We start from the raw sequence: 22811 nt of genomic DNA, 5'->3' as shown, positions 1-22811 counted from the left end.
CAGCCCATTTACAACTGTACAACTGAGACTTAGTCTTGAAACAAAGCACAACAAAAAAAGAAACAGGGAAAAAGGTGGCTGTAGCCCAGATGGCAGAGCTCTCGCTTGCTGTTCAGGAAGCTTTGGGTTCCATCCCAGCACTGGCTAAAATGCATATGAGGTACTCCCCCATGATCAAGCTCAGAAGGGAGAGGTAGGAGGGTCAGAAGTCCAAGGGCACCCTCAGCTGTATCATGAGTTAGAGCAGCCTGGATTACCTGAGACCTAGCCTCAAGAACAAGCAACAAATGAACAATAGAAGCCAATGGAGTCAGAATCCTCGTTACAGGGTGAGAGTGGAAACGCCATCTCAGGGACTAGTTTGCAGTTGAATTAGACAGAGGTGAAGAGTCTAGCCATCATGAAGTGCAAACTACTTGCCACTTAAGAAGTGTCATCTAATCTTTTCTCCATCCTGGCCTGATCTAGCCAGTCAGCCCAGACACCAGGTGTGGGTGTGGAGAATCTTTCCAGTGAATTCACACCCCCACCTCCCAGCGCAATCTGCCTGCAGGTTCATCAAGAACCACCAGGCAGGGCTTGCCAACCTCACACCCGTGTGAGAAAGATTTCAGAACTGTTGATCTAGGGGTGTGACTATATGGAGTGCTTGCCTAGCATGTGAAAGATGTGAATGGTCTTGGTCCATTCCCTCAAAAAAAAAAAAAAAAAGAATTGCTACATTAAGCATCTAGGTTGTAAGGTAATTATTACACAGCAAGAAATCCTGGAGCTCTCCACCCATTAACTCCACAGAGTGGGACTCCCTCCCATGTGTTCATAGAGTTACTCATTCAGACCAGGCTGGGCTCAAATTCACTACATTCTAAGGATGACTCCTGATCATTTGCCTCTTCCTCTCAGGTGCCAGCAGTGTAGGCCTGTATTACCATGTCTGATTTTATGCAGTGCTAGAGACAAAACCCAGGACCTAGTACATTCTAGTTCAGATGCTACTCAGCCACATTCCTAGACCTAGCTGTGTTTACATTACTGAAAATATGAAGACCCTAGCACACAGGAGGCAGAGGGAGGCAGGTCCCTGTAAGTTTGAAGCAAGTCTGATCTGCAAAGTGAGGTCCTGTCTTAAAAAAAAAGGAAGAAACTGTAAAGAGGCAGGGCTGTAGTAGCAAATGCCTTTCATCCCAGCACTCAGGAAATAGAGGAAGGTGAATCTCTGTGGGTTCAAGGCTAGCCTGGTCTGTAGAACTAGTTCCAGGAATCAGAGGCTGGTGGATCTCTGTGACTTTGAGACCAGCCTGGTGTACAAGAGCTAGTTCCAGGACAGCCTCCAAAGCCCCAAGAGAAACCCTGTTTCAGAAAACCAAAGAGAAAGAGAGAGAAAGAGAGAAAGGAAATCCTTGTCCTCTGGAGATACGAGCTAAAGTAGACAATGGTCTAGCCAGAATGGTAAGTGTTCATTTGTTCATATAGTGTTCACAGTCTGAGAGAAAGTGGTGAATATCCATTACACTCTTCCACAACCTCTTTAATTTGAGGATTTTCAAATCTAATGATATTACTAGTTCATGTAATTATAGTGAATGTCAGAGCATTCTAGTATGTTAAGAAGAAGCCTGACCAAGGGCTGGGAGGAGATAGCTCATTTAGAAAAGTACCTGTACACATGGAAAAAGCTGAGCCTAGAGCTCCATATCTGCAACCTCATTGCTGGAGGGTGAGAAGGGATAAGTACATCCCTGGGGCTCCCTGGCAAGCCAGCCTAGCTGAAACACTGAACTTCAGGGCAGCACAAGACCTTGTCACAAAAAATAAAGACGAAGCCTGGTAATACTGGCACACATGCACCTTTAAACCCAGCACTTGAGAGACAGAGACAGGTGGATCTCAGTGATTTTGAGACCAGTCTGGTCTACAAAGGGAGTTCCAGGACAGTCAGAACTGTTACACAAACAAACAAACAAATAAATAAAGATGGAGCCTGGTATGATGGCACACGCTTTTAATCCCCACACTTGGAAGGCAGAGACAGGTCGATTCTATGAGTTGGAGGCCAGCCTGATCTACAAGTTGAGTTACAAGCTTGGTAGAGATCCCCTCAAAAGCACAATGAAAACAAAAAATCAAAATGCAAATGAAAGAAAAGATGAAGGGGCTAGCTTCTACAGGAACTACTCACATGCATGTGTTCATATATATGCAGACATGCACATAAGTAAATAATAAAATATTTTAAAAATAAAAGTAAAGGGGGTTGGAAAGATGGGTCATCAGTTACGAGCACTGGCTGCTCTTCCAGAGGTCCTGAGTACAATTCTCAGCAACCACATGGTGGCTCATAACCATCTCTAGTAGGATCTGATGCTCTCTTCTAGCAGGCAGACATTCATACAGATAAAGCACTCATACCTAAAATAAATAAATAAAAAGAAAAGAAGAATTGAATAACATGCAACATTGACCTCTGGTCTCCATATGTATGTTCACACACACACTAAAGAAAAAAACAAGCTGTTGACCAATACATTTAGCTCTAGGAGAGTGCTAAGGGCATGAGAAGCAGGCAGAGGATAAACACAGGCAAGGAAATCAGAAAACAGTCGTCCCAGACATTGGTGGCACACATTTTCCTGGAGGAAAACAAGGAATGAGAGTAGAGATCAGTAGAGATCACAGTATGTTCTCTCTCTCTCCTCTCTATCTCTGTCTCTCTGTCTCTCTGTCTCTCTCTCTGTGTGTGTATGTGTGTGTGTGTGTGTGTATCCCAGGCACTCCCTCTCTCCCTCCTTTTCACCCAGGCTGACCTTCAACTTGGGTAGCTGAAGCTGCTCTTTAGCCCCTGCTGCTCCTGTCTCTACTTTCCAAGTGTTTGAGCTTCGGGATGAGCTACTACAGGCATGGCTTTTTAAGAGTGTTCTAAGTGGGAGAGGGCATCTGCAAAAGAGAAAGGAAAATTTTGATGACCTAACAGAACTGGTAAAGGCCTTTATGAAAGAGAAATGAAAACTTGTATTTCACCTAAAGGGGAAATGAGAAAGGATCTGAATGTCCTATAAGAGGCTTTCTTCTTTTCTTTTTTCATCTGGTCTGAGTCTTATGTAGCCCAGGCAGACTTTGAACTACTGCTCCTCTACTTTCATCTCTCCGGGTGCTGGGATTACAGGCTGTGCCACCATGCATGATTTATGTGGTATTGGGGGTTGAATTGAGAGCCTCAAGTATGCTAGGTGAGCACTCTAAGCACTGAGCCATATCCACAGTTATTTTTTGTTTTGTTTGTTTTAATTATGAGACAAAGTTTCATAATGCAGTCCAGGTTGGCTTGGAACTCACTATACAGCCCAGGCTGATCTCTCAGACTCCCACATTCCCTTGCCTCAGAGTGCTGAAAATACAACAAAAGGCCCCACACCTGGCCTTCACTGACTTTCTTCTGTTTTGAATATCACCCAAAGAAGCTAAGTCTGATGGTGTCTACATAGTGAGTGCTTGTCACAAAATATTTTTCCTGTTACATAATAAAGATATGTAACACGCCAAAAGGCAAGAACCTTCCATGAGAGGTAAAGAAGCAGGAGCTTAGGTAAGGCCTCCTGTCTTCAAAGGACGGTCCAATGAAGCACCTAGAAATCTCTTGGCTCCTGGTCACCAAAGGGAAGGGGAGGAAGAAGCTGGGGATCCACTGTTACTGGCGTTGGGTTGGCTGCCAACAAGACTGTGGCTACAACAGATGGTGGCTGACCGGGAGCAAACGATGGACATCACTCTAAATCACCAACACTTGATTTCTCAGGCTGCAGTGGTCGCTACCTGGAGCACATAGAGCCGAAAGAGCAAAGCTTTGAGAATGGGCTCTGTGCTGGCACGCTGGAGAGCTTCTGCTTTCCTGGAAACGCCTGTACCTACTTCTGGGTTGCAGGTGTAGGAATCAGCCAGCCGGTTTGTGTCCCCAACAGCCCCAAGGCAGGAAACCACAAGGTTCAGTAAGCAGCTCCTTGCTCAAGTTCCAGCCGTCCTCAGAGTGGTGGCCCTCTTCGAATACAAAGGGAGTGGCCAGGGAGTGGTGCAGGTCTCTCTGGATTCGAGGCCCTGGAGCCCAGCCTTCTGAATTCCAGGGTCCCTCACACAGAGCTGGCAGTGCTGCCTCATGGCATCCCTCTCACAGCAGGTGACAGTGAGCACAGGACACCCAAAAGACTCCAGAGCTAGCTTCTCCACACTCCACCTGTGCCCATGGAGGCTTATAGGGGAATGATGGGAAAACGAGGGGCTAATTGCATCCGAAGCCCCTACAACTAGTACTTTGAACTTAGATCCATTTTGGGTGAAATTATCCACAGTCAAAAGGGACGGGACATGGATTGGATTAGCAGTTGTGTTGGGTATCCAAAGCGTCAGTCAGTAGGGTGTGGTCTGCTGTGTAGTTCAACAATGGCTGTCCGGAACTAGAGAGGCCTGGAAGGTCTCCAAGTTGATCAGCCCAGGAGGCTGGATGCCTCATCAGTCCCAGTCTGGCTTGAAGACCTGGAAGATTCCCGGAGAGCTTCTGATCTTCAATCTACATTGGAATCCAGAAGTTGGTTCTAATATTGGTGAAGGGTTGCCTCAGCATCAAGATGGATGACCCTGCTGTGGGGAGTGAGGACAAGGAGGCTAAAAGCAAAGTCTGTTTCTCTCCCATGACCTTTTGTTTTGTTTTGAGACAGGGACTTACTTTGTAACTCTGGCTGGCCTCACATTCTCAGAGATCCTCCTGCTTCTGACTCCCAAGTGCTGGTTTCTTCAAAATATCTTCCCACTCCTCCTCCAGGATTCCCCTCTATGATAGCTCTGGCTGTCCTGGGACTTCAGGTGTAGTTCAGGCTGATCTGGAACAGAGAGCTGCCTGCCTTTGCCTCTCCAACACAGGGACTAAAATCATGCACCACCAATGCTGGGCTCTGCCAGTACCCTTTTTAAAAAAGTATTTTGGCTAGGCAGTAGTGGTGCATGCCTTTAGTCCAGCACTCAGGAGGCAGGGGCAGGTGGATCTCTGTAAGTTCAAGGCTAGCCTGGTCTACAGAGAGTTCCAGGACTATTACACTGAGAAATCCTGTCTCAAAAACAAAACAAAATAAAAGGGTGCTGGCAATATTAGCCCAGTAGTCAAGGGCATTTGCACACTATGTGTGAGACCCTGGTACTGAAAACAAACAAATAAAAGCCTGCTAAACTGAAGAAAATCCTGGAAAGGATATTATTATTATTACTACTACTACTACTACTACTACTACTACTACTACTACTTTGGCTTTTCAAGATAGGGTTTCTCAAAGTAGCCTTAGCTGTCCTGGGAAAGACAACCAAGGCTGTGGATGTGGAAGCTTGTTTGTTGTAGGTTTTGAGATAGACTCAAGATCACCATTTTCCAACCTCAGCCTCTTACATGCAAGCTTTGAAGCAGTTCTTGTTGACGTACAGAATAAACTAGCTATATTAGGCACAATGTTTCATTCATCTAGTTGTCTTTGATAGAGCATATATGACATCACTATATTACTAAATACTGCTCTGTAGTTGCAAAAGGCATCGCAGCTATTTCTTGACATTCTGAAAGCTTCTATGTAATTTTTTAAAAATTAATAAAGCATTCAGTGTGAAATATTTCATACAAAGATTTTAAGTCCTCCCCACAATGTACTCCTTGTTCATAGACCTCATATATGTCATAAAAGCCTGGAGGCACTGTGTTTCGGAAGAAAGCTCTTCCTCCCATTATCTGTGCAGAAGAGAAGGGGGGGACCATATAAAGTTGTCCTCCTGGCTTCTAGGTGCCCAGAAGAGCATGGCTAAGGTGCTTTAAAATCTGGGAAGATCTCCCCAAGAAAGAGACTCCCTCCCACCTCCCTTAGCTATGGTTCAGTAGGGCTATTGGATGGAGAGGAGAGGAGAATAGGCTTGGAAGCTGGGCACAGGCCTCCAGAAGGCTGCCTTGCTTGTGAGCCCTACTGAAGAGCATGAGAGAGCTGCTGAGTGGTCCCTCACATCCAGCTCCTCCAGGGCCTCCCTGGTGACACTTTGTCCCTACTGCCCACCTTTGTCCACAGGAGTAGAGAAAAGGGGATGGGGCTGGAAGTCTCCAAGTATAGGGTGGCCTAAAGCTAGGCAGAGAGCTGGGGACTAGATTCACATGTCCAAAAACTGGGGCTGTAGCGACTAAAGCAGAATGAGTATTCACAGCCAGACTGACATAAAAAGATACCATCTTAAAACAAAATCCACAGAGTGTCTGGGGCCCTGTGCTAGACAATCTGGGGTGAGGGTCTGTATGTACCCACAAACAACTGACATTACCTCTCACATCTGGGTTCCTCACCTGTGACTGGGATGACCTCATAGGTTTGTGGTGGGGGTGGAGAACAATGGAACACACAGGTGAGTCACCAAATGCAGTTCTTTACTCTCATTGAATCTTTACACTCCTGAGAGCCAGGAGCTGCTGTTGCCCCTACTTACAGATAAGGGAACTGAGGGCCGCAGGGTTAGTCAGCCGAATGACACAGGCACACACATCTCTGGCCAATAGCCAAACTGTAATTAGAACTGAAGCCACGTGATGTCAGCATCCATGAACTAAGCTCCTTTGCTCTATTGTTTTATTGGTTTGTTTCCAGTTTATAGGTTACACCCCCTTCCCACATCTTGGGTGTGCTGTGAGCCTCCCAGAAGGAGGGCCCTAGTCTCATCATGTCCAGATGAGGTCAGCACCTGACTAATTGGAGCGCTTCTGCCAAGGTGGGCTGAGCAAGGTGCCCTGGGTGGCTTCCAAGTGACTGGCCATTGATTTTCCTTCCTTCCTTTCTTTCTTTCTTCCTAAAAGACTTATTTATTATGTATACAGTGTACTGTCTGCTTGTATGCCTTCAAGCCAGAAGAGGGCACCGGATCTCATCATAGATAGTTGTGAGCCATCATGTGATTGTTGGGAATTGAACTCAGGTCCTCTGTAGACCAGGTTGGCCTCAAACTCAAGAGACCCACTTGCCTCTGCCCCTTTGAGTGCTGGGATTAAAGGCATGCCCCATCAGTGCCCAGCCTACCTCCTAATTTTTAGACCTAAGGCCTCCAATTTCCCAAGACTCTGGTGTCCTGAACCCCTGCCAGAGACACACAGAACAGCTGGAAAAGCAGATTGTGAGGACTATAGCTCCGAGGCAGAGCTTGTGGGTAGAATGTGGAGACACTGGGTTCAACTCCAGCATCTCCCCCTTCTGCTTCCGCAGCACTCTCTCAACTACATACATACCTTCAGATGATGATAGCCTGGCAGTAGCTTCACTCATCCTGGAGGGAGTGTCCCTACCACAGAAACTGGTAAATGCATCACGCTGTGGCTTTTGCTCTCCCAGAGACTGTTGTTGGACATTTGCCAGCAGACCACTTTCCCAGAGATCTATTTGTCCTCTTTATGTGGTCTGGAATTCTTGTCCTTTGTCTCCTCAGGGGACCATGGTGTCTGAGGAAAATTATGGCAAGCCACAGGACCAAGGCTGGGGTCCTACTTTATGGGCTGTTCCTTGGATCCCACCCCTCCATGTCATGGCTGCTGGCCTTACTAGAACGTGGGACCCAACTCTGCAAAATGAAAGAACTCTGGTGTGTTTAGAGGCAAGCCATCCTAAGTGCACTGTCACCAGTGTCCTGTATGTAACATGGAATTTATTAAAGAATAAGTTGCTAGGGCTGGGGCTATAGTCAGTTCGTAGAGTACTTATCTAGCACATGCCAGGCTCTGGGTTCAAACCTCACCATAGCATAAAATAAGAGTGCATGCCCGCCATCCTACCATCCAGAAACATCTGAAGCTCAAAGTCATACTCTATTCCTTAGTGAATTTGAGGCCATCCTGTGATACATGAGACCCTGCCACCCCAAAAGATGTTAACATCACACTTTCACTGTTCATAAGTGTGGTGGTTTCGCCCCCATGGGCTCATACATTTGCATGCTTTGTCTCCGTTGGTGGAACTGTTTGGGAAGGATTAGGAGGTGTAACCTTGTTGGAAGAGGTGTGTTTCTGGGGGTGGGCTTAAGATTTCAAAACCCATACCAAGTCCAGTCTTTGTCCCTGTCCCTCCCTCATTCTCTCTCTCTCTCTCTCTCTCTCTCTCTCTCTCTCTCTCTCTCTCCTCTCTCCTGCCCTTATATCAGAGGTGAGCTCTCAGCTTCTGCTCCAGCACCATGCCTGCTTGCCTGTTGCCATGCTCCCTGCCATGATGATTATGGAGCCATGAGCTCCCAAATTAAATACTATCTTCTATAAGACGCTTGGTCACAGCAATAGAAAAGTAACTAAGACACTAACCAACTTGTGCTTCAAACGAACCTGGTGGTTTCCCCAAGCCTTGAGCCTCAGCTTGCACCTTTATAAAATGGAGTATCAATAGCAGTTGCTTCCTTAGGATGTCACACAGGCAAACAATTTGTTCCTATAAAAGAGCTTTCTTAGTGGAAGGTTTCCAGAGTTATCCTTATTTCCTATCCCAAAGGCAAGAATGAAGAGTATGATACTGACTTCTATGCTCAGCCTATGAGCTGCACGTAGTAAGTGTTCAAGTACTGTACCCAGATGGACCTTTAAGAGGATGGAGGTGACTTTCCTTTGACAGTGCCTGGCCATTCCCACCACTAGGGGGCGTCTCGCTGCACCGCCCCCTCACCTGTGCAAGCCTGCACCTGGCGCCGCCTCCGGAAGAGAACATCGGGGATCAGGGGAACTTCGGAGGTAGCCCGGTGGCGACAGGTGAGAGCCTAGGGGGTGCAGAGGGCGGGACAACCAGACTTTTGGCATGGTTGGGGAAGAACGGTCGGTAGGGCAGGATGAGAGAGCTTAGGAACGGCCTCTAGGGACTCTGGAAAAAACTCCGGGAAACCAGGACACCACCAGCAAAGAGAATGGTGGGTAGGCTCTGGATACCCAAAGCACGAGTCGGGGGACCCACTGGAGCTGGACCTGGGACAGCTGGACTAGGACTTCTGTAACATCTGTGGTTTTCAGGCTCAACTGTACTTGCCACCTGTCGAGAGCAGGGGGACAAGTGTGCGTGTGCTCTGGGAGTGAATAGGGAGCGGGGACACTTCCGGAGATTGGCATGGAGAAGCCAGTGTCAGGCCTTTTCTCTTGAGCCCCCAAGCCTCTGTCCCTGGGCGGCCCTCCCTCCTAAAGCACAGGGCTCCCATCCCCAGGGGCGGGCCGGGAAGTAAACAGAAACCCGAAGTGGCGGCGATGGTGCGCTGGCTGGCACAACCTGTTACCTCGCCCTGCGCTGGGCCAGCGCCAAGGCCCAGGGAAATCGGGGGTCTGGGGATGAAGGTTCCTAAATCAGGAGGGGCAGAGGCAGGAATACCTGGGTCTTGCTAAAATAAAGATAAAAGATTCCATTGGGAATCCAGGAGAGAGGGAGACAATGGGTATCAATGCTGACAAGGCTATACAAGTCTAAAACATCCGGGACCTGAGAAAGCAGAGCCAGAATACTGGAAAGCAAATGCTAGAGATCTGGAAGGGGAAGGAGTTAGATCCCGATGGTCAAGACACGCTCAGGTACCTAATGGTGAGAGTCCTGCACTTTTAGGATATGGAGTTGGTTTTATCCTTGAAGGCTGAGTCTACGTGAACCTGCATTCTAGGATTAGTGCCCAGGTGGTGAGGGACTGGGAAGGGGAGCAGGAACTGTTAAAGGGTGGTTTGTGGCACCAGAGTGCAGGGACAACACTTCCTGAAGGTAAAGATCGTGTGGCAAAGGCCGAAGGTAGAAATCAGAAGGCAAGATGGCTGATTTCAGCCTGCTTCCTGCCTCAGTCTACCCTGAGGTCATTAACGGAGCCAAGTGGCCAACATGGATCATTAACCCTTGTTGGTCCAGGGAGGCCCTGGCTGCAAGATTGGGAGGCTTGGGTATTTGCTACCAGGCATTGAGCCCTGGGGCTGCTGCAGGCTGCAGAGCAGCAACAACTGTCTCCACAGATGTGCAGGTACCATGGACTCCCCTGGTGGGCCAAGCTTCCCTCGTGGGCTGCTGTCGGGGGGCACTTCTCCTAGCGGTGATGAAGGATTCTTCCCCTTCGTGCTGGAGCGCCGAGACTCCTTCCTGGGAGCAGGTCCAGGACCAGAGGAACCAGAGGACCTGGCCCTGCAGCTGCAACAGAAAGAGAAGGACCTGCTGTTGGCTGCTGAACTTGGCAAGATGCTTCTAGAACGCAATGAGGAGCTTCGGAGGCAGCTAGAGACACTGAATGCTCAGCACTTGGAGCATGAAGAAGTGAGCTGGCCTCTGGGACACATGGAGGGTGGGCAGAACTGGGGTGGGCAGGATGAGAGCCCTGGAAGGGGAGGAGCACCAGGAGGGCAAGTGGGCAGAGTGGTGCCTCTCAGACGATCTGGGCAGGGAAACCAGGGGTAGTGTCAGCCGGTAGTTTCAGCACTCTAGAGGCTGTAGAACAAGACCTTGTCCCAAGAGAAAATGTCAGGCATGGTGGCACACTCCTTTAATCCCAGCACTAGGGAAGCAGAGGCAGGTGGACTTCTGTGAGTTCAAGGCCAGCCTGATCTACAGAGTGAGTTCCAGGACAACCAGGGCTACACAGAGAAACCCTGTTTCAAAACAACAACAACAAAATTATATATATATATATATGTGTGTGTGTGTGTGTGTGTGTGTGTGTGTGTGTGTATGTTGAGGTAGAGTTGGTAGAATTCTTGCCAAGTAACAAAGCCCTTAGTTTGGTTCCTAGCAACACATAAATACAGGCATGGTGGGGCCAGTAAGCCTGTCCTTGAAAAGTAGAAGCAGGAAGTTCAGAAGGGTTCAAGGCCATCCTTGGTTACATATTGAATTTGAATCCAACTTGGGCTACATGAGACCCTAAAAAAGAAAGAAAGAAAGCCAGCAAGAACTCTAGACTGGAGGTTAGCTCAGTAGCAAAGCATTTTTGTAACATTCTTGGGTTTGGTCCACAGTACAGCAATAAATAATAAATGAATAATCTCCAGCTGGATGTGGTGGCACACACCTTCAATCCAAGCACCCTAGGAGTCAGGGACAGGCAGATATCTGTGAAACCAAACTGGTCTACATAAGTTTCAGACCATCCAGGACTATATAGTGAGATCCTGTCTCAATGACAAATAATTTAAGGACAAACAAAATCTGCATTCAGATCCCTGTCTGGCTGTGTGACCCTGGGCAAGCTGTTGGTCCTCTCTAAGTCTAGAGGCTAGCTCACCAACCATCCACCACAGACCCAGACACTGGGAGCCACTGCTAGTCTTCACCCTGCTCAATGCTACTCTTCTCTTTGTTCTTATCCAATCCTGGGTTGCAGGATCCGGTCTTCACTCTGTCAGCCCCACTCTCAACCTGGGGCTCATACCTATATTTATAAACACCTTCATGTACCCATGTTATAGACCTGGATCTCTGCTCCAGGTGGCCTTGGTGGCCAACTGCCCTGCACCCTCTCCCTCAGGCCACCAGCCAGCATGTGGATATGAATGTTACTCAGGACTCTTGGCATGCCTGTCAGCCATGCTGAGTTTTCTACTCCAGGTTCCGAATTCCCCATCCCATATTTCATTTGCTGTGTAGCTTCAGCATATCTCCACCTCAAGCTCAGCAGCATTCCCACATTGGCCCAGCTTTCCCGGACTCTATGAATCTGGTAGTAGAGAATAAGAAAAATCCAATTCACACTTTTAATCCCAGTGCTGGGAAAGAAGGCAGAGGCAGGTGGATCTCTGTGAGTTAGAGGTCAGTCTGGGCTACAGACAGAGATCCAGGACAGGCTCCAGAGCTACACAGAGAAACCCTGTCATGAAACAAAAAAAATCACATTACTTTATTCCTGGACCAGCATCTCCCATCACATTTAGAATGAAACTGAAGCTCCTTTCTGTGGCCTGAAAGTCCCAGGAACTGCTACTGCTGTCCTCTGATGTCAATTTCACCTCCCCTCTCCTGACAGGGTCTTTTTCAGTTCCTTGAGTGCCTCAGGCCTGCTCCTTTAGGGCCTTTACATTTGCCCCAGGTTTGCTATGCCGCTCAGGGCTGGCCTCGAACTCACCATCCTCCCACCTCAGTCTCCCAAATGCTGAGATTACAGACGTGTGCCATTGCTTCTGGTAGCACGTGCTGCTCCACTAGCAACCCCCTTTCTGGTTGGCTTCCCTTGTCCTGCAGGGGCCAATGCAAACATCAGCCTCCTCCTTACTTCCCTGAGTTCCTCCACAGCCTTTACTCTCTGAAATTGCCTGAGTCGGGCATGTGCCCATTTGCCTGTGACCCTCTGGCAATTAATTTGAATTTGCCGGTCTCCCTCAGTTCTTTAGCCAGATACTAGAATAAAAGGAACACAGGAAATACTGAATAGGGATGATGTATGTCTGTAGGGGTTGAAGAACAAGGGCTTGAAGATATTAAAGGGACTTCCAGAAATTGCAAGTAGCAGAACTAAGCACCAGTCAGGAAAATTGGGCCTCAAAGCTGCCCAGGGCTTTGTTACCCTAGCAATATTGAGTAAGTTTGACTACATAGATTGCCATCCCTTCTAGCTTCTGACCCTGCTTCCTCATCTGAGGATGTTGGTGCTCCCTCTAGTGGACAAAATGAAGCAATACAGATAGAAAGCCAGAAAAGCACCTGGCTGAAACACCTGCTAGGAACTGTAGCAACTGTGGTTAGAGTCACCTGGCTCATCCCTTCCTGCTTTGAGGGCCTGGAGACAGTGGACACACGCCCCCAGACCTGTCTGTCTTCTCATGCTGGACACCTTAGTGTGTCGTGCCCCCCCCCCTTTTGCTGGTCCAACAGGTTTGGAGGAGGGCAGATTGATGGGTGGGGCTCTGAGTGTGACAGCCCAGCATTAATTAGAGGGAGAAGAGGAGAGGGGTTGGGCCAAGCTGGCCCACAGAAGTTCCAGGAGACATCGAAGTGGGAGGCCATGGGCCGGGGCTTAAATTCTACCAGACTCAGGCGTCAAAAACGACGCTTACGACTTCGAGTCCAGAAGCCCAGGCGGCAGCAGGAGGTGAGTGGGCCTCAGGGCATGACTCCCACCCTTGTCCTGTGTCAGCCCACCTGTTCTGCCTGGAACCTGCTTTCCAGCTCTCTCGGGGTGTCTTCCCACTCTTTCTGCCTCTCCGCTTTTGCTTTCTTATGTCTTAGACAGACTGGCCTCTTTCGATCTGTGTGGCCCACCCTCCATCCCGGTCTCTGGGCTCTGAGTTTGCTCCAATCCAGGTGGCTTCATCTTTCCCCTCCCCACAGAGGCTGCAGCAGGAGAATCATGAACTCCGCCGTGGACTGGCAGCCCGGGGTGCTGAGTGGGAGGCCAGAGCTGTGGAGCTGGAGGGAGATGTGGAAGCCCTACGGGCCCAGCTTGGGGAACAGCGATCAGAGCAGCAGGACAGTGGTCGAGAGCGGGCAAGGGCCCTCAGTGAACTCAGCGAGCAAAACCTCAGACTCAGCCAGCAGCTGGCCCAGGTAGAATGGCTCTGACTCCTGGGGAGGGCGTCTGACACACTGGTCCTCAGTGAGGGACAAGTCACAGGGCAGACTATTGGTGTTGAACCCAGACCGTTGGATAGCTTCATTGTCAGTACCCCCACCCCAGGCCTCCAGGACCGAGCAGGACCTGCAGCGGGAGCTGGACACCCTTCGGGGGCAGTGTCAGACTCAAGCCCTGGCCGGGGCGGAGCAGAGAACACGGCTGGAAAGTCTGCAGGCAGAGGTGAGTTACCAGCGAGTGCTCCCTGAGACTGGCCCAGCAGCCCCCCTCCCCAGCCTCTGCCTCATCTCTGACACCTGTCCCCAGAACCAGATGCTGCAGGACCGCCGGCAGGACCTGGAGGCCCAGATCCGAGGCCTTCGTGAAGAAGTGGACAAAGGTCAAAGCAGGCTACAGACCACCCACGAGGAGTTGCTGCTGCTTCGCCGAGAGAGAAAAGAGCACAAGCTAGAGGTGACCAGAGGGGTGGGGGTGGGGGGCAGCTAGCTAGGCCCTTGGCAATGCCTCAGGACTTTCTGGGTCAGTTAAATCGCCAAGAGCAGGAGCAAGTGGGACCCTGAGGGCAAATGAGAACCAAGAAAGAGAATGGAGTGAGGGAATGCACTCTTAAAGTGCATGGGAGCCTGGCTGGAAGGCGGGGAAGAGGGCTGAGGTCAGAGCTCAGGACAGAAATGCCTGGTCTGGGGCTGTGAACAGGGTGAAAGAGTGGAAAGGGAGGGGAGTCTGAGTTCAGATGGTTTGGCTTCTCAGCCCCACCCTACCTCAGTTTCCCCGCTTGTGAGAAGGGGTGGTATCATACACCTCAAAGACCGAGGTGAGTGTGTGAGACTCAGAAGGATCAGTAAACGCTAGATCAAAGCAATTAGTGAATTAGAATGAAGGTTGTGCAGGGGAGGGGACCTGATGACCTGATGGGGCCAGGCCTGGGCCGGAGGATGATGCCAGACACGCCCTGCTTTACGGGAGAGGAAATTGGTGCCTGCGGAGGGGAGGTGTGTATTCCAGATTGCTGTATGATTCACGAGAGGGGGCCGGGCCAGTCCACCGGGGTGCTGACCCTAGCATTGCTCGGCCCTCGGGCGCCCCCTATGGGCCCACCGCAGAGCGCAGGCTTCCTGCTGACTGTAAGAATGATCTGCATGATCTATAGCTGGAACGCGCTCGTTTCGAGGCTGGAGAGGCACTGAGCACGCTGCGGAGGCTGCAGCGGCGGGTCTCAGAGCTGGAGGAGGAGTCGAGACTCCAGGACGCCGAAGTGTCGGGTGCCTCCCTACAGTCGGAGCTTGCCCACAGCCTTGACAGTGACCAAGACCAGCATGTTAATGAGTGTGAAGGCGCCCAGGTGAGCTTTCAGCCTACCACCCCGTATTAGAATAATCAATGAGGGATGCAGACTCTGCCCCTCCCCTCCTGCCCCCCGCGGTTCCATGAAGCAGTGATCAATTCCTTTGGCCTACAGACTATCTTGTCCCCGGAGATCCAAGAGGCATCCAGTCCCCAGCCTTCAATCCAGGAAGAGAGCTTGGAGCCCCCCAAGAAGCGAGCATCCCTGAGCCCAGTGGAGACACTGGAGCAGAAGGAGGCTGAAGTGGCCAGGCTGCAGGATGAGGTTGGAGAGAGCATAGTACTGGATACAAAGGCCCAAGATGCCCTGTTCTTTCCCATCTTCACTGTCCAACCCACTCCTCAGTGAACCTGTAGTTGCTTCCTGAGCTGGCCTGTGTGTTCCCAAAGCCTTCTGGGCTCCACTCTCCTCTCTAAACTTCTCCCTTCATCCCTCCTGCTGAAGGCTTATCCTACTCCCCGTCACGTCACAGGTGCAGGCTGCGGGAGGGCACGTTGCCCTACAAGACTTATGTACCAGTCTATCTTCTTCCCTGGCCTTCAGATCGTCCTGTACCGCACAGAACTACAGACCCTACGGGGTGAGCTGCAGCGACAGAAGGAGCTGAGGGCGCAGGACAATCCAGAGGAAGCCCTGAGCTGTGCACTCTCTGACCGGGACGAAGCAGTGAACAAGTGAGCCTAGCATTTTCACCCACTGCCTCTGTGGGCCTTGTTCTCTAGTCTTTTCTGGGCCCTCATTTTCCACCGCCCTGAAGATATAACCCCCACCTTGACTCAGAAGCTCCAGTCCTCCCAAATTTCGCTGCTAGTGTCCCCTGCCCTTTTTACCAGTGTCCAAGAGTCCCCAGTGCCTTCGGAGAACATTCTCTACCCCTTCTACTCGTAGGGCCCTGAAGCTGTCCCTGGAGCTCAGTCGTGTCTCCCTAGAGCGGGACTCTTTGTCCCGGGAACTGCTGCGAGCCATCAGCCAGAAAGTGGCGCTGACACAGGAACTCGAGGCTTGGCAGGTGAGAGAGCGGGCTCTGAACATGACTGGTGGACATACATCCTGATCTGACCCCACCCCCACTCTGACCTTTACCCACCCTGCTCCTGCAGGATGACATGCAGGTGGTGATTGGACAGCAGGTGCGCTCCCAGCGTCAGAAGGAGCTCAATGAGGCTGCAGCAGCCCAGCGACGCACAAAGACTGGCTTTTTACTTCGTCTGGGATCGGGCCAGAATGGAGGATTTCTAAGCAACCTCTTTCGAAGGACCTGAGGGCTGAGCAACAGGGCTACCTTTCCTCGTCCTGGGGCTCATTTTCTTCCTAACAGCCAAGAGAACCACAGGGCCTGGATAATTTCCAAGTGAGACCTTTGTCTTCCTTGCCCCAAGAGGTGGACAGAGGCACTTTGGGAGCAGGGGCCAGCTTTGGGGCAGGAGCTCCAGGTGGGTGGCAGGGCAGAATCATATAGGTCTATCTTCTCTAAGCACTGGGCTCCTGCCCTTTCTGTGGGACAGGGTTGGGAATGGGTATTTATGTGTAAAGATAAGTCAGAGCCATATATAAATCACTATACTTACTTGGTCTCCATTCTTGGATAGAAAGTACAAACAAGAAAAGCCTAAAACTTTATTTTGACAGAAAAAAAAAAAAAAAAAAAAAAAAAAGCTGAATGTAGTGGCTCACAGCTCTCAGTCTCAGCACTCTGGCCACAGATAGGAGAACTGCTCGAAGTTTGAGACCTAGCTGAGCCACAAAGTGAGTTCCAGGCCAGCCTGGGCTAAAGTACAAGACCCAAGACCCCCATCCCAAGACAGAGGATCATGATGTCAGAAGGACATGGAGAAAGCTCGGTAGCCCAGGTTGGTGAAGACATCCACTCGACAGCTGTTGCCTGAAGCAGTCAGGACCTAAAAGCCAAGAAGACATGGCTGACCACCCATCCCATAGGTCCCCTGAGATCCCATATCCGTTCTAAGACCCACCTTGCACTCTGGGGCTGCTGGCTGCTGGTTGAGGCTTAGGCTGAGCAGCCCTGGGGAGGAACCAGGCACCTGGGCCTTAAGCTCCCCACTCAGCTGCCAGTGGTTGACACAACAGCCCTGGCCGGCAGACAGGATCTGTGGAGGACAAAGAAGTTCAGGGGTCAGGGCTAGACAGGGGCACTGGAGAAAGTGATAGAATCAAGACAGTGGGTCTCACCAGGTCCTGATAGAAGGTGACATGCTTCTGTGGTGCCCGAATGGGAAAGACAGTGGTGGGCGTGGAAGATCTGAGGTGCCAGAGGGTGAGGGCTGGGCCCCCTCCACAGACCTAGGCAGAAAGGCAGCAGGCCCCAGTCATTCCAAGCCATGGACTTTAGTGATCACTCCATCCCACACTCTGCCCAGCTCACCATCCAGTCTGAGTCAGTAGCCAAACATCCAATCCAGCGCCCATTGTGGGGCCGTGAGCACTCCTGAGAAGGAGACAAGAGGTGAGAGCACTGGAGGGCAGATAAGTAAGAGGACAAAGATGTAGGTCTCTCCTCACCTCATGCTTATAGACCTCGATGGTCTGAACCTCTTTGGCTATACGTAGATCTGTGGGGAAATAAAATCACCAGGACTCTTGATGAGCCACAAAGCCCCACCCCCACTGTCTCACTTTTTTTTTTCTTTGAGACAGTCTCTACATAGCCCTAGCCTTCCTGGATCTAGATCTGTAGACCACAGTGGCCTTGAACTCACAGAGATCTCTGCCTGTCTCTGCCTCCCAAGTGCTGGGATTAAAAGCATGTGCCACCAGACCCAGCTCACTTTCTTGCTAATTGGTCTTTTCCTTACCCCAAAGCCGTACAGCTCCATCCTCACCGCCGGATAGCACCTCAGGGCTTCGATCCCTCAGTGCCAGACAATGGATATAATCTGTGTGGCCCCGGAGGGCCCGCTGCAGGGAAAAAAGGAAGGCTCAGGAGAAGACCCAGGAGGCATACCCACTTTGTCCCAGATTTGTCCTGGCTCCAGACCCCTACTCACTGTGAAGGCCCCAGTTTCCAGGTCCATGGTGTGCAGCTGACAGTCTCCCCCTGCTAGAATAAGTGAATTCTCCTATGGGGGAAGCAAGAGAGCTGAAAGTTGGTGCCAATCATGGCAGAGAGCAACATTTGGCCTAGAATGGTCACAAAGAGCTCAGACCTTGGGGACAAGCAGCAAGGCATTGATTTCAGGTACTTCCAGGCTGGTCCTAGGTGGAGGAGGAGAGGGGTCAGAATCCCAGAGATAGTGTCATTGACCTCACATGCCCTTCACCAACAAGGTCCTCGCTCACCTGTATGGAGGCTGACGATGCCACAGTTCCTTACAGCCCTTCACAGAGAAACAGGAGGAAATGTTGAATGATCCCCAAACCTCTCCAGGTGGGGAAGCCCAGCCCGTGCAGGCTCCAAACTCCTACCTTCTTGAGGATCTCTGCCCAAAGCCAGCCCTTCACTTCCCCATCCCCAGCACTGAGCAGATGTCGATCTGTGGAGACCATGCTGTAGACAGGCCCATCATGGGCTAAAGGGACACAGAAAACATTAATAAGCCCACTGTGTCCCCATCTCTACCCTGAGGTCTCCTGAACTGTGCCCAACAGCTATACCCACCATGGAAGGTCACCATGGGTTTTTTGCTTTCTTCTTTGGCCTCTGAACTCAAGGCAGCAGACAAACTGAAAGAAAGGTGAGGAGGAGCCAAGAGTCAGAAGCAGGGAGCATCAATCCCAGAAGGCATGAGTGCTAAGGCTCATGTGTGACGGGAGTTAGGAGTAGAGGGTACCTGAAGATGGCAATCTGCCCATAATTGTTGCCAGCTGCCAGAAACTTCCCGCAGGGCGAGACACTCTGAGAGAAGATGGTCATGTGCAGTCGCTGCAGGGCCTGAGATACCTCAGCCTGTGGGAAGAGGGTGGATGCAGGGATTCTGGGAGATCTGGGGCCTCCTCCTACTGGTATCTGCTCGTACAAGAGTTGCTCCAGGAAGAGTGAAAGGGGAGCAGAGGTGCGGTGCCTAAAACCCAGAGCAAGCACCAAGCCTCTCCTGTCAGCTTAACAGGCAGATGGCACTCCCAGGGAACGCTGTCATAATTAGGTAAAGTCACGAAGAGTAAGAGCCTTGTAGCCAGGTTTAGTAGTGCACAACTGTGATTTCAGTACTTGACAGGCGGAAATAGGAGGATCAGTGGTAATTCAAGATTACTCTCAGCTACCTAGTGAATCCAAGGGTAGCCTGGGCTACATGAGATAGTCTCTCTCTCTCACACGCACACACACATCTGAGGATATAACTGAATTGATAAGAGTGCTTGATTAGCATGCACCATGCTTTAAACTCAATCCCCAGCGCTGAGTACTAAATTAAGCAGGCACACACCTGTGGCCTGTGAGTTCAACACTCAGGAGGTGCAGGGCAGGAGGATATCCCCCACTCCATGACAAATTCCAGGTCAGCCTGAAATATGCTGACCCTGTCTCAAAAAACTAAGTGAACAAAAATAATAAATCAATATTTTAAAAACGGGTGTGAGGGCAGGGTGTACCTGAAGAGATGGCTTAGCAGGTGAGTGTGCACTACACTTGCAGAGACCCCTCACAGACCCACATGGCAGATCACAACCATCTGTAACCAGTTCCAGGAGAGCTGACATCACCTCCCTCAATCCCTCCAGAGAGGTTCTCACAAACAGCCTTCTTTGTCCCAGAACTCACTATGTAAACCAGGCTGGCATCATAGAGATCTGCCTACCTCTGCCTTGCAAGTGCTGCGAATAAAGGCACTGAGTCATTAGGCCTTGATTTTTGTTTGTTGTTTTGTTTTTTTTTCTTTTCTTAAAATGTGTGTGTGAATGTGTGCTGTGCTGTGTATACAAGTGCTTATGAAGACTAAAAGAGGGTGTTGGATCTCCTGAAACTGGATTACAAGCATCTGTAAATCCATTCCTATATGGCTGCTGGGAACTGAACTTGGTACCTCCAGAAGAGTAGGAAGTGCTTTTAATCACTGGGCCATCTCTCCAGCCCCTTGTGATGCCTCTTCTGGCTTCTGAGGACACCATAAACACACACAGCACACATATAACATGTAGGAAAAACACTTATAGACATAAAGCAATGAATAAATCTTACAAGAAAATAAATGGGCCTGGTGTGGTGGCACGCCTGTAATCCCAACACTTGAAAGGAAGAGGCAGGCAGATCTCTATGAGTTCCAGGCCAGCCTGATGTACTTCCTGAAAACTTGTTTAAAAAAAAAAAAAAAAGATAAAGTGGCTGTTGAGGCCAAGGGTAACTACTCAACGGGTTGATCATGCTCTTCTTTTGTTGTTGTGTTTTTTGTTTTGTTTTGTTTTCTGGGGAGGACAAGGTTTCTCTGTGTAATCCCTGGCTGTCCTGAAACTAACTCTGTAGACCAGGCTGGCCTCAAACTCAGGGATCACCTGCCTCTGCCTTGCAAGTGGTGGCATTAAAGGCATGCACCACCACCACCACCTGGCTCATGCTCTTTTTAAAAACGATTTTATTGTTATTGATTTTAATTATGTGTATATGTGTGTGAGGGGAGTACGTGCAAGTGAGTGCAGGTGTCCACAGAGGCCAAAGGATGTACATCCCCATGAGCTGGAGTTACAGGCAATTGGAAGCTTTAGAACTTGAGTGCTGGAACCCAAACTCGGGTCCTCTTCCATCTCTCCAATTGCTAAAAACTATTCTTATCCAAAGTCCTGTGTTTGAGCACCAGCACTGTATGTATTGGGCATTATGGCAAACCCAACAGCCTGTAACACTGAGAGGGAGGCTGAAGTTCAAGGTCATTTCCCATTATATAACAAAGTTCAAAGAAAGATATATGACACTGGAACTCACTATGTAGCAGGCTAGTTTCTAACTCACAAAGATATGTCTGCCTCTGCCTCCCCAGTGCTGGCATTAAAGGTGTGTGGCACCACGTTCTAAGGCGCTAATTTTTTTTAAGTGGTTGACATCTAATCCCTATGTCACTATTAGATCCCAAAAATCGGGGTCACTGTTTTTGGGGGTCAGAGTCCGAGTCCCACAAACCACCTACGCACAATGGGTATTCTGGAGTATTTCTTAGCCACCCGGTCATGGTGAGACTACAAACCCCAGAAGGCATTGTGCGCACACTCGACTCACCTGACCCAGCGGCACCGGCGACGGTGCGACGTGATCCATCTTCAGAACTACAAGTCCCAGAGGGCTCTACGCGCGACACAACCTCTCGACTCCCTACGTGCCTCAGAGTGGCTCTTCTCGTTGCGTCTCAGGACTGGCACTGCCTGCCGTTCAACAACTAAGGCAGCAGACCGGTGCTGTCTAGAACCACCGAAACCTGGGGGGGCTCCGCGAAGGACCCTTATGCTAAGTAGCGTCCCGGACTGTCCAGCTACGCCGAATCCCCTCCCCCACCCCGCCGACCCGTCCCGCCTTCTAACCTCGCGGTGCTCCTCGTCCGCGCTTGCGTGGAACGTCTCTACTGAGCCCGCCGGTGGCCCCGCCCCTCGCGTTGCACCACGCCCTCAAAGGCTCCGCCTCTGCTGCCTGGATCCCACCCCTCTATCTGCAGGACCCCGGACCGTAATGATCCTACAACAGTCCCTGGAGCGAGACTCTCCAGGTCGGGACCCACGGGCCACCACTGGGCTGACTCGCGGCCTGGACGCCAGGTGCGTAAGCGGTCCCTGTGTGGGCCCGACTAACGGAGGGCAAGAGTTTTTGGCTGGGGGCCCAGCGCCGGTCAGTAGGGTGATCCTGGGAAGTGAGGCAAGGTGGTACAGGAAACTGTGGTGTTTGAGCTTGTGTTGGAGCTGGGAAGCCACGGCAGGATTTCCGAGCTAGCCTGGTGGATGATGGCCTGAGACCATCACATGGCCACACAGACAACACTGATTCTGGAATCCTGGTTTACTCTGCAGCCTCAGGTAAAGAGGGTGGGCTACACCTGGCTCTACTTCCCAGGTCCCCTCTCCTAGGAGCTGTGCCATGAGCACAAAAACCCCTGGAGGAGCATTAAGTTTGGGGACAGATGGGTCCTCATTAGTTTGCCTCCACCCTCAACATCCCTGCCTCTGTTCCTCTCTGGTCTTTCCCCAGGGAACCCTTGCACAAGCAGTTTCTGTCTGAGGAAAACATGGCCACCCACTTCTCCCGACTCAGCCTACATAATGACCACCCCTACTGCAGTCCCCCTGTGACTTTTCCTCAAGCCCTGCCACCACTCAGGTAGGAACCTCCCCTTTGCAGGGCCTTCTAGAGAATCACATTCAGTCCTCAAAGCCCCTCCTCATGCTCTGCCTCATCATGCTATTTTTAGCTTCTAGCCAACTTCTGTGCTGTTTTCCATCTTTGGCTCCAGGGGCCCTGGGCCTGGTAGGAAGGAGGTGGCTCTGCCAGGCCAGCCTCTGCCCCATACTTTCACTGCCCTTCTTCTTCTTTCAGGGGCCCTTGCCCAGAGCTGCTTCTCTGGCGCTATCCTGGGAGCCTGATCCCTGAGGCCCTCAGGCTGCTGAGGCTGGGGGATACCCCCAGTCCCTACTACCCTGCATCCCCAGCTGGGGACATCATGGAGCTCTAAGTGCTGAAGGCCAGTGTCCCTCTTCACCTTGTTCCTGACAGCAGAGACCAGCAACCCCTAGAGAAGGATGTGGTCCTTCCCCTGTAACAGGACAGAGGATACCGAGCTCAGTGAAACCCTGAATGGAAGGGGCAGCAGCTTGGAAAGGGGAAAGTATCAACTCATTAGTGAATAAAGATTTCTGAGCAGTTAAAGGTCTCTCAGCAGTGTTTGGGGAGGGTGGAGTGCTGGATGCTGGGGTTTTCTCCTCAAAATCTTCCCTGGAAAACGGTGAGGGCAAGCCAGGTCCTGGCAAGCTGGGCTCCAGGCATTGAGAATGT

The 22811-nt window shown here is 50.7% G+C and overlaps 3 protein-coding genes across 4 annotated transcripts; 2 read left to right on the top strand and 1 right to left on the bottom strand.

The window, feature by feature from the left end:
• Positions 1-8693: 8693 nt before the first annotated feature.
• Bicdl2 (BICD family like cargo adaptor 2) lies at positions 8694-16455 on the top strand. The gene is made up of 10 exons (XM_051181280.1): positions 8694-8782; positions 10007-10301; positions 13305-13520; positions 13651-13767; positions 13852-13998; positions 14696-14887; positions 15005-15154; positions 15434-15564; positions 15779-15899; positions 15991-16455. Exons 2-10 carry the CDS (start codon positions 10020-10022, stop codon positions 16150-16152), a joined length of 1518 nt encoding a protein of 505 aa, XP_051037237.1. The 5' UTR covers positions 8694-8782; positions 10007-10019; the 3' UTR covers positions 16153-16455.
• A 23-nt stretch (positions 16456-16478) lies between these two features.
• Positions 16479-21261, bottom strand: Thoc6 (THO complex subunit 6). Of its 2 annotated transcripts, none has more exons than XM_051181283.1 (13): positions 21054-21261; positions 18679-18794; positions 18507-18571; positions 18314-18417; positions 18188-18225; positions 18055-18103; positions 17896-17967; positions 17704-17806; positions 17411-17460; positions 17274-17336; positions 17081-17191; positions 16864-16998; positions 16479-16788 (listed from the first exon to the last, which is right to left on the bottom strand). In XM_051181283.1, the coding sequence occupies exons 1-13, from the start codon at positions 21090-21092 to the stop codon at positions 16708-16710; spliced, it is 1026 nt and encodes a 341-aa protein (XP_051037240.1). In that variant the 5' UTR covers positions 21093-21261; the 3' UTR covers positions 16479-16707. The 2 variants fall into 2 exon arrangements, with proteins under 2 accessions (XP_051037240.1, XP_051037238.1); XM_051181281.1 differs by lacking the exon at positions 21054-21261 and adding an exon at positions 20511-20695 and having other exon boundaries at positions 18679-18795.
• Hcfc1r1 (host cell factor C1 regulator 1) lies at positions 21261-22685 on the top strand. The gene is made up of 3 exons (XM_051181284.1): positions 21261-21583; positions 22011-22139; positions 22356-22685. The coding sequence occupies exons 1-3, from the start codon at positions 21276-21278 to the stop codon at positions 22489-22491; spliced, it is 573 nt and encodes a 190-aa protein (XP_051037241.1). The 5' UTR covers positions 21261-21275; the 3' UTR covers positions 22492-22685.
• Positions 22686-22811: the final 126 nt, after the last annotated feature.

This window comes from Phodopus roborovskii, unplaced genomic scaffold (assembly GCF_943737965.1).
Source record: "Phodopus roborovskii unplaced genomic scaffold, PHOROB, whole genome shotgun sequence".
Lineage (NCBI taxonomy): Eukaryota > Metazoa > Chordata > Mammalia > Rodentia > Cricetidae > Phodopus > Phodopus roborovskii.
The sequence above is the reverse complement of the archived record's forward strand: the minus strand, read 5'-3'. Positions and strand labels throughout refer to the sequence as shown.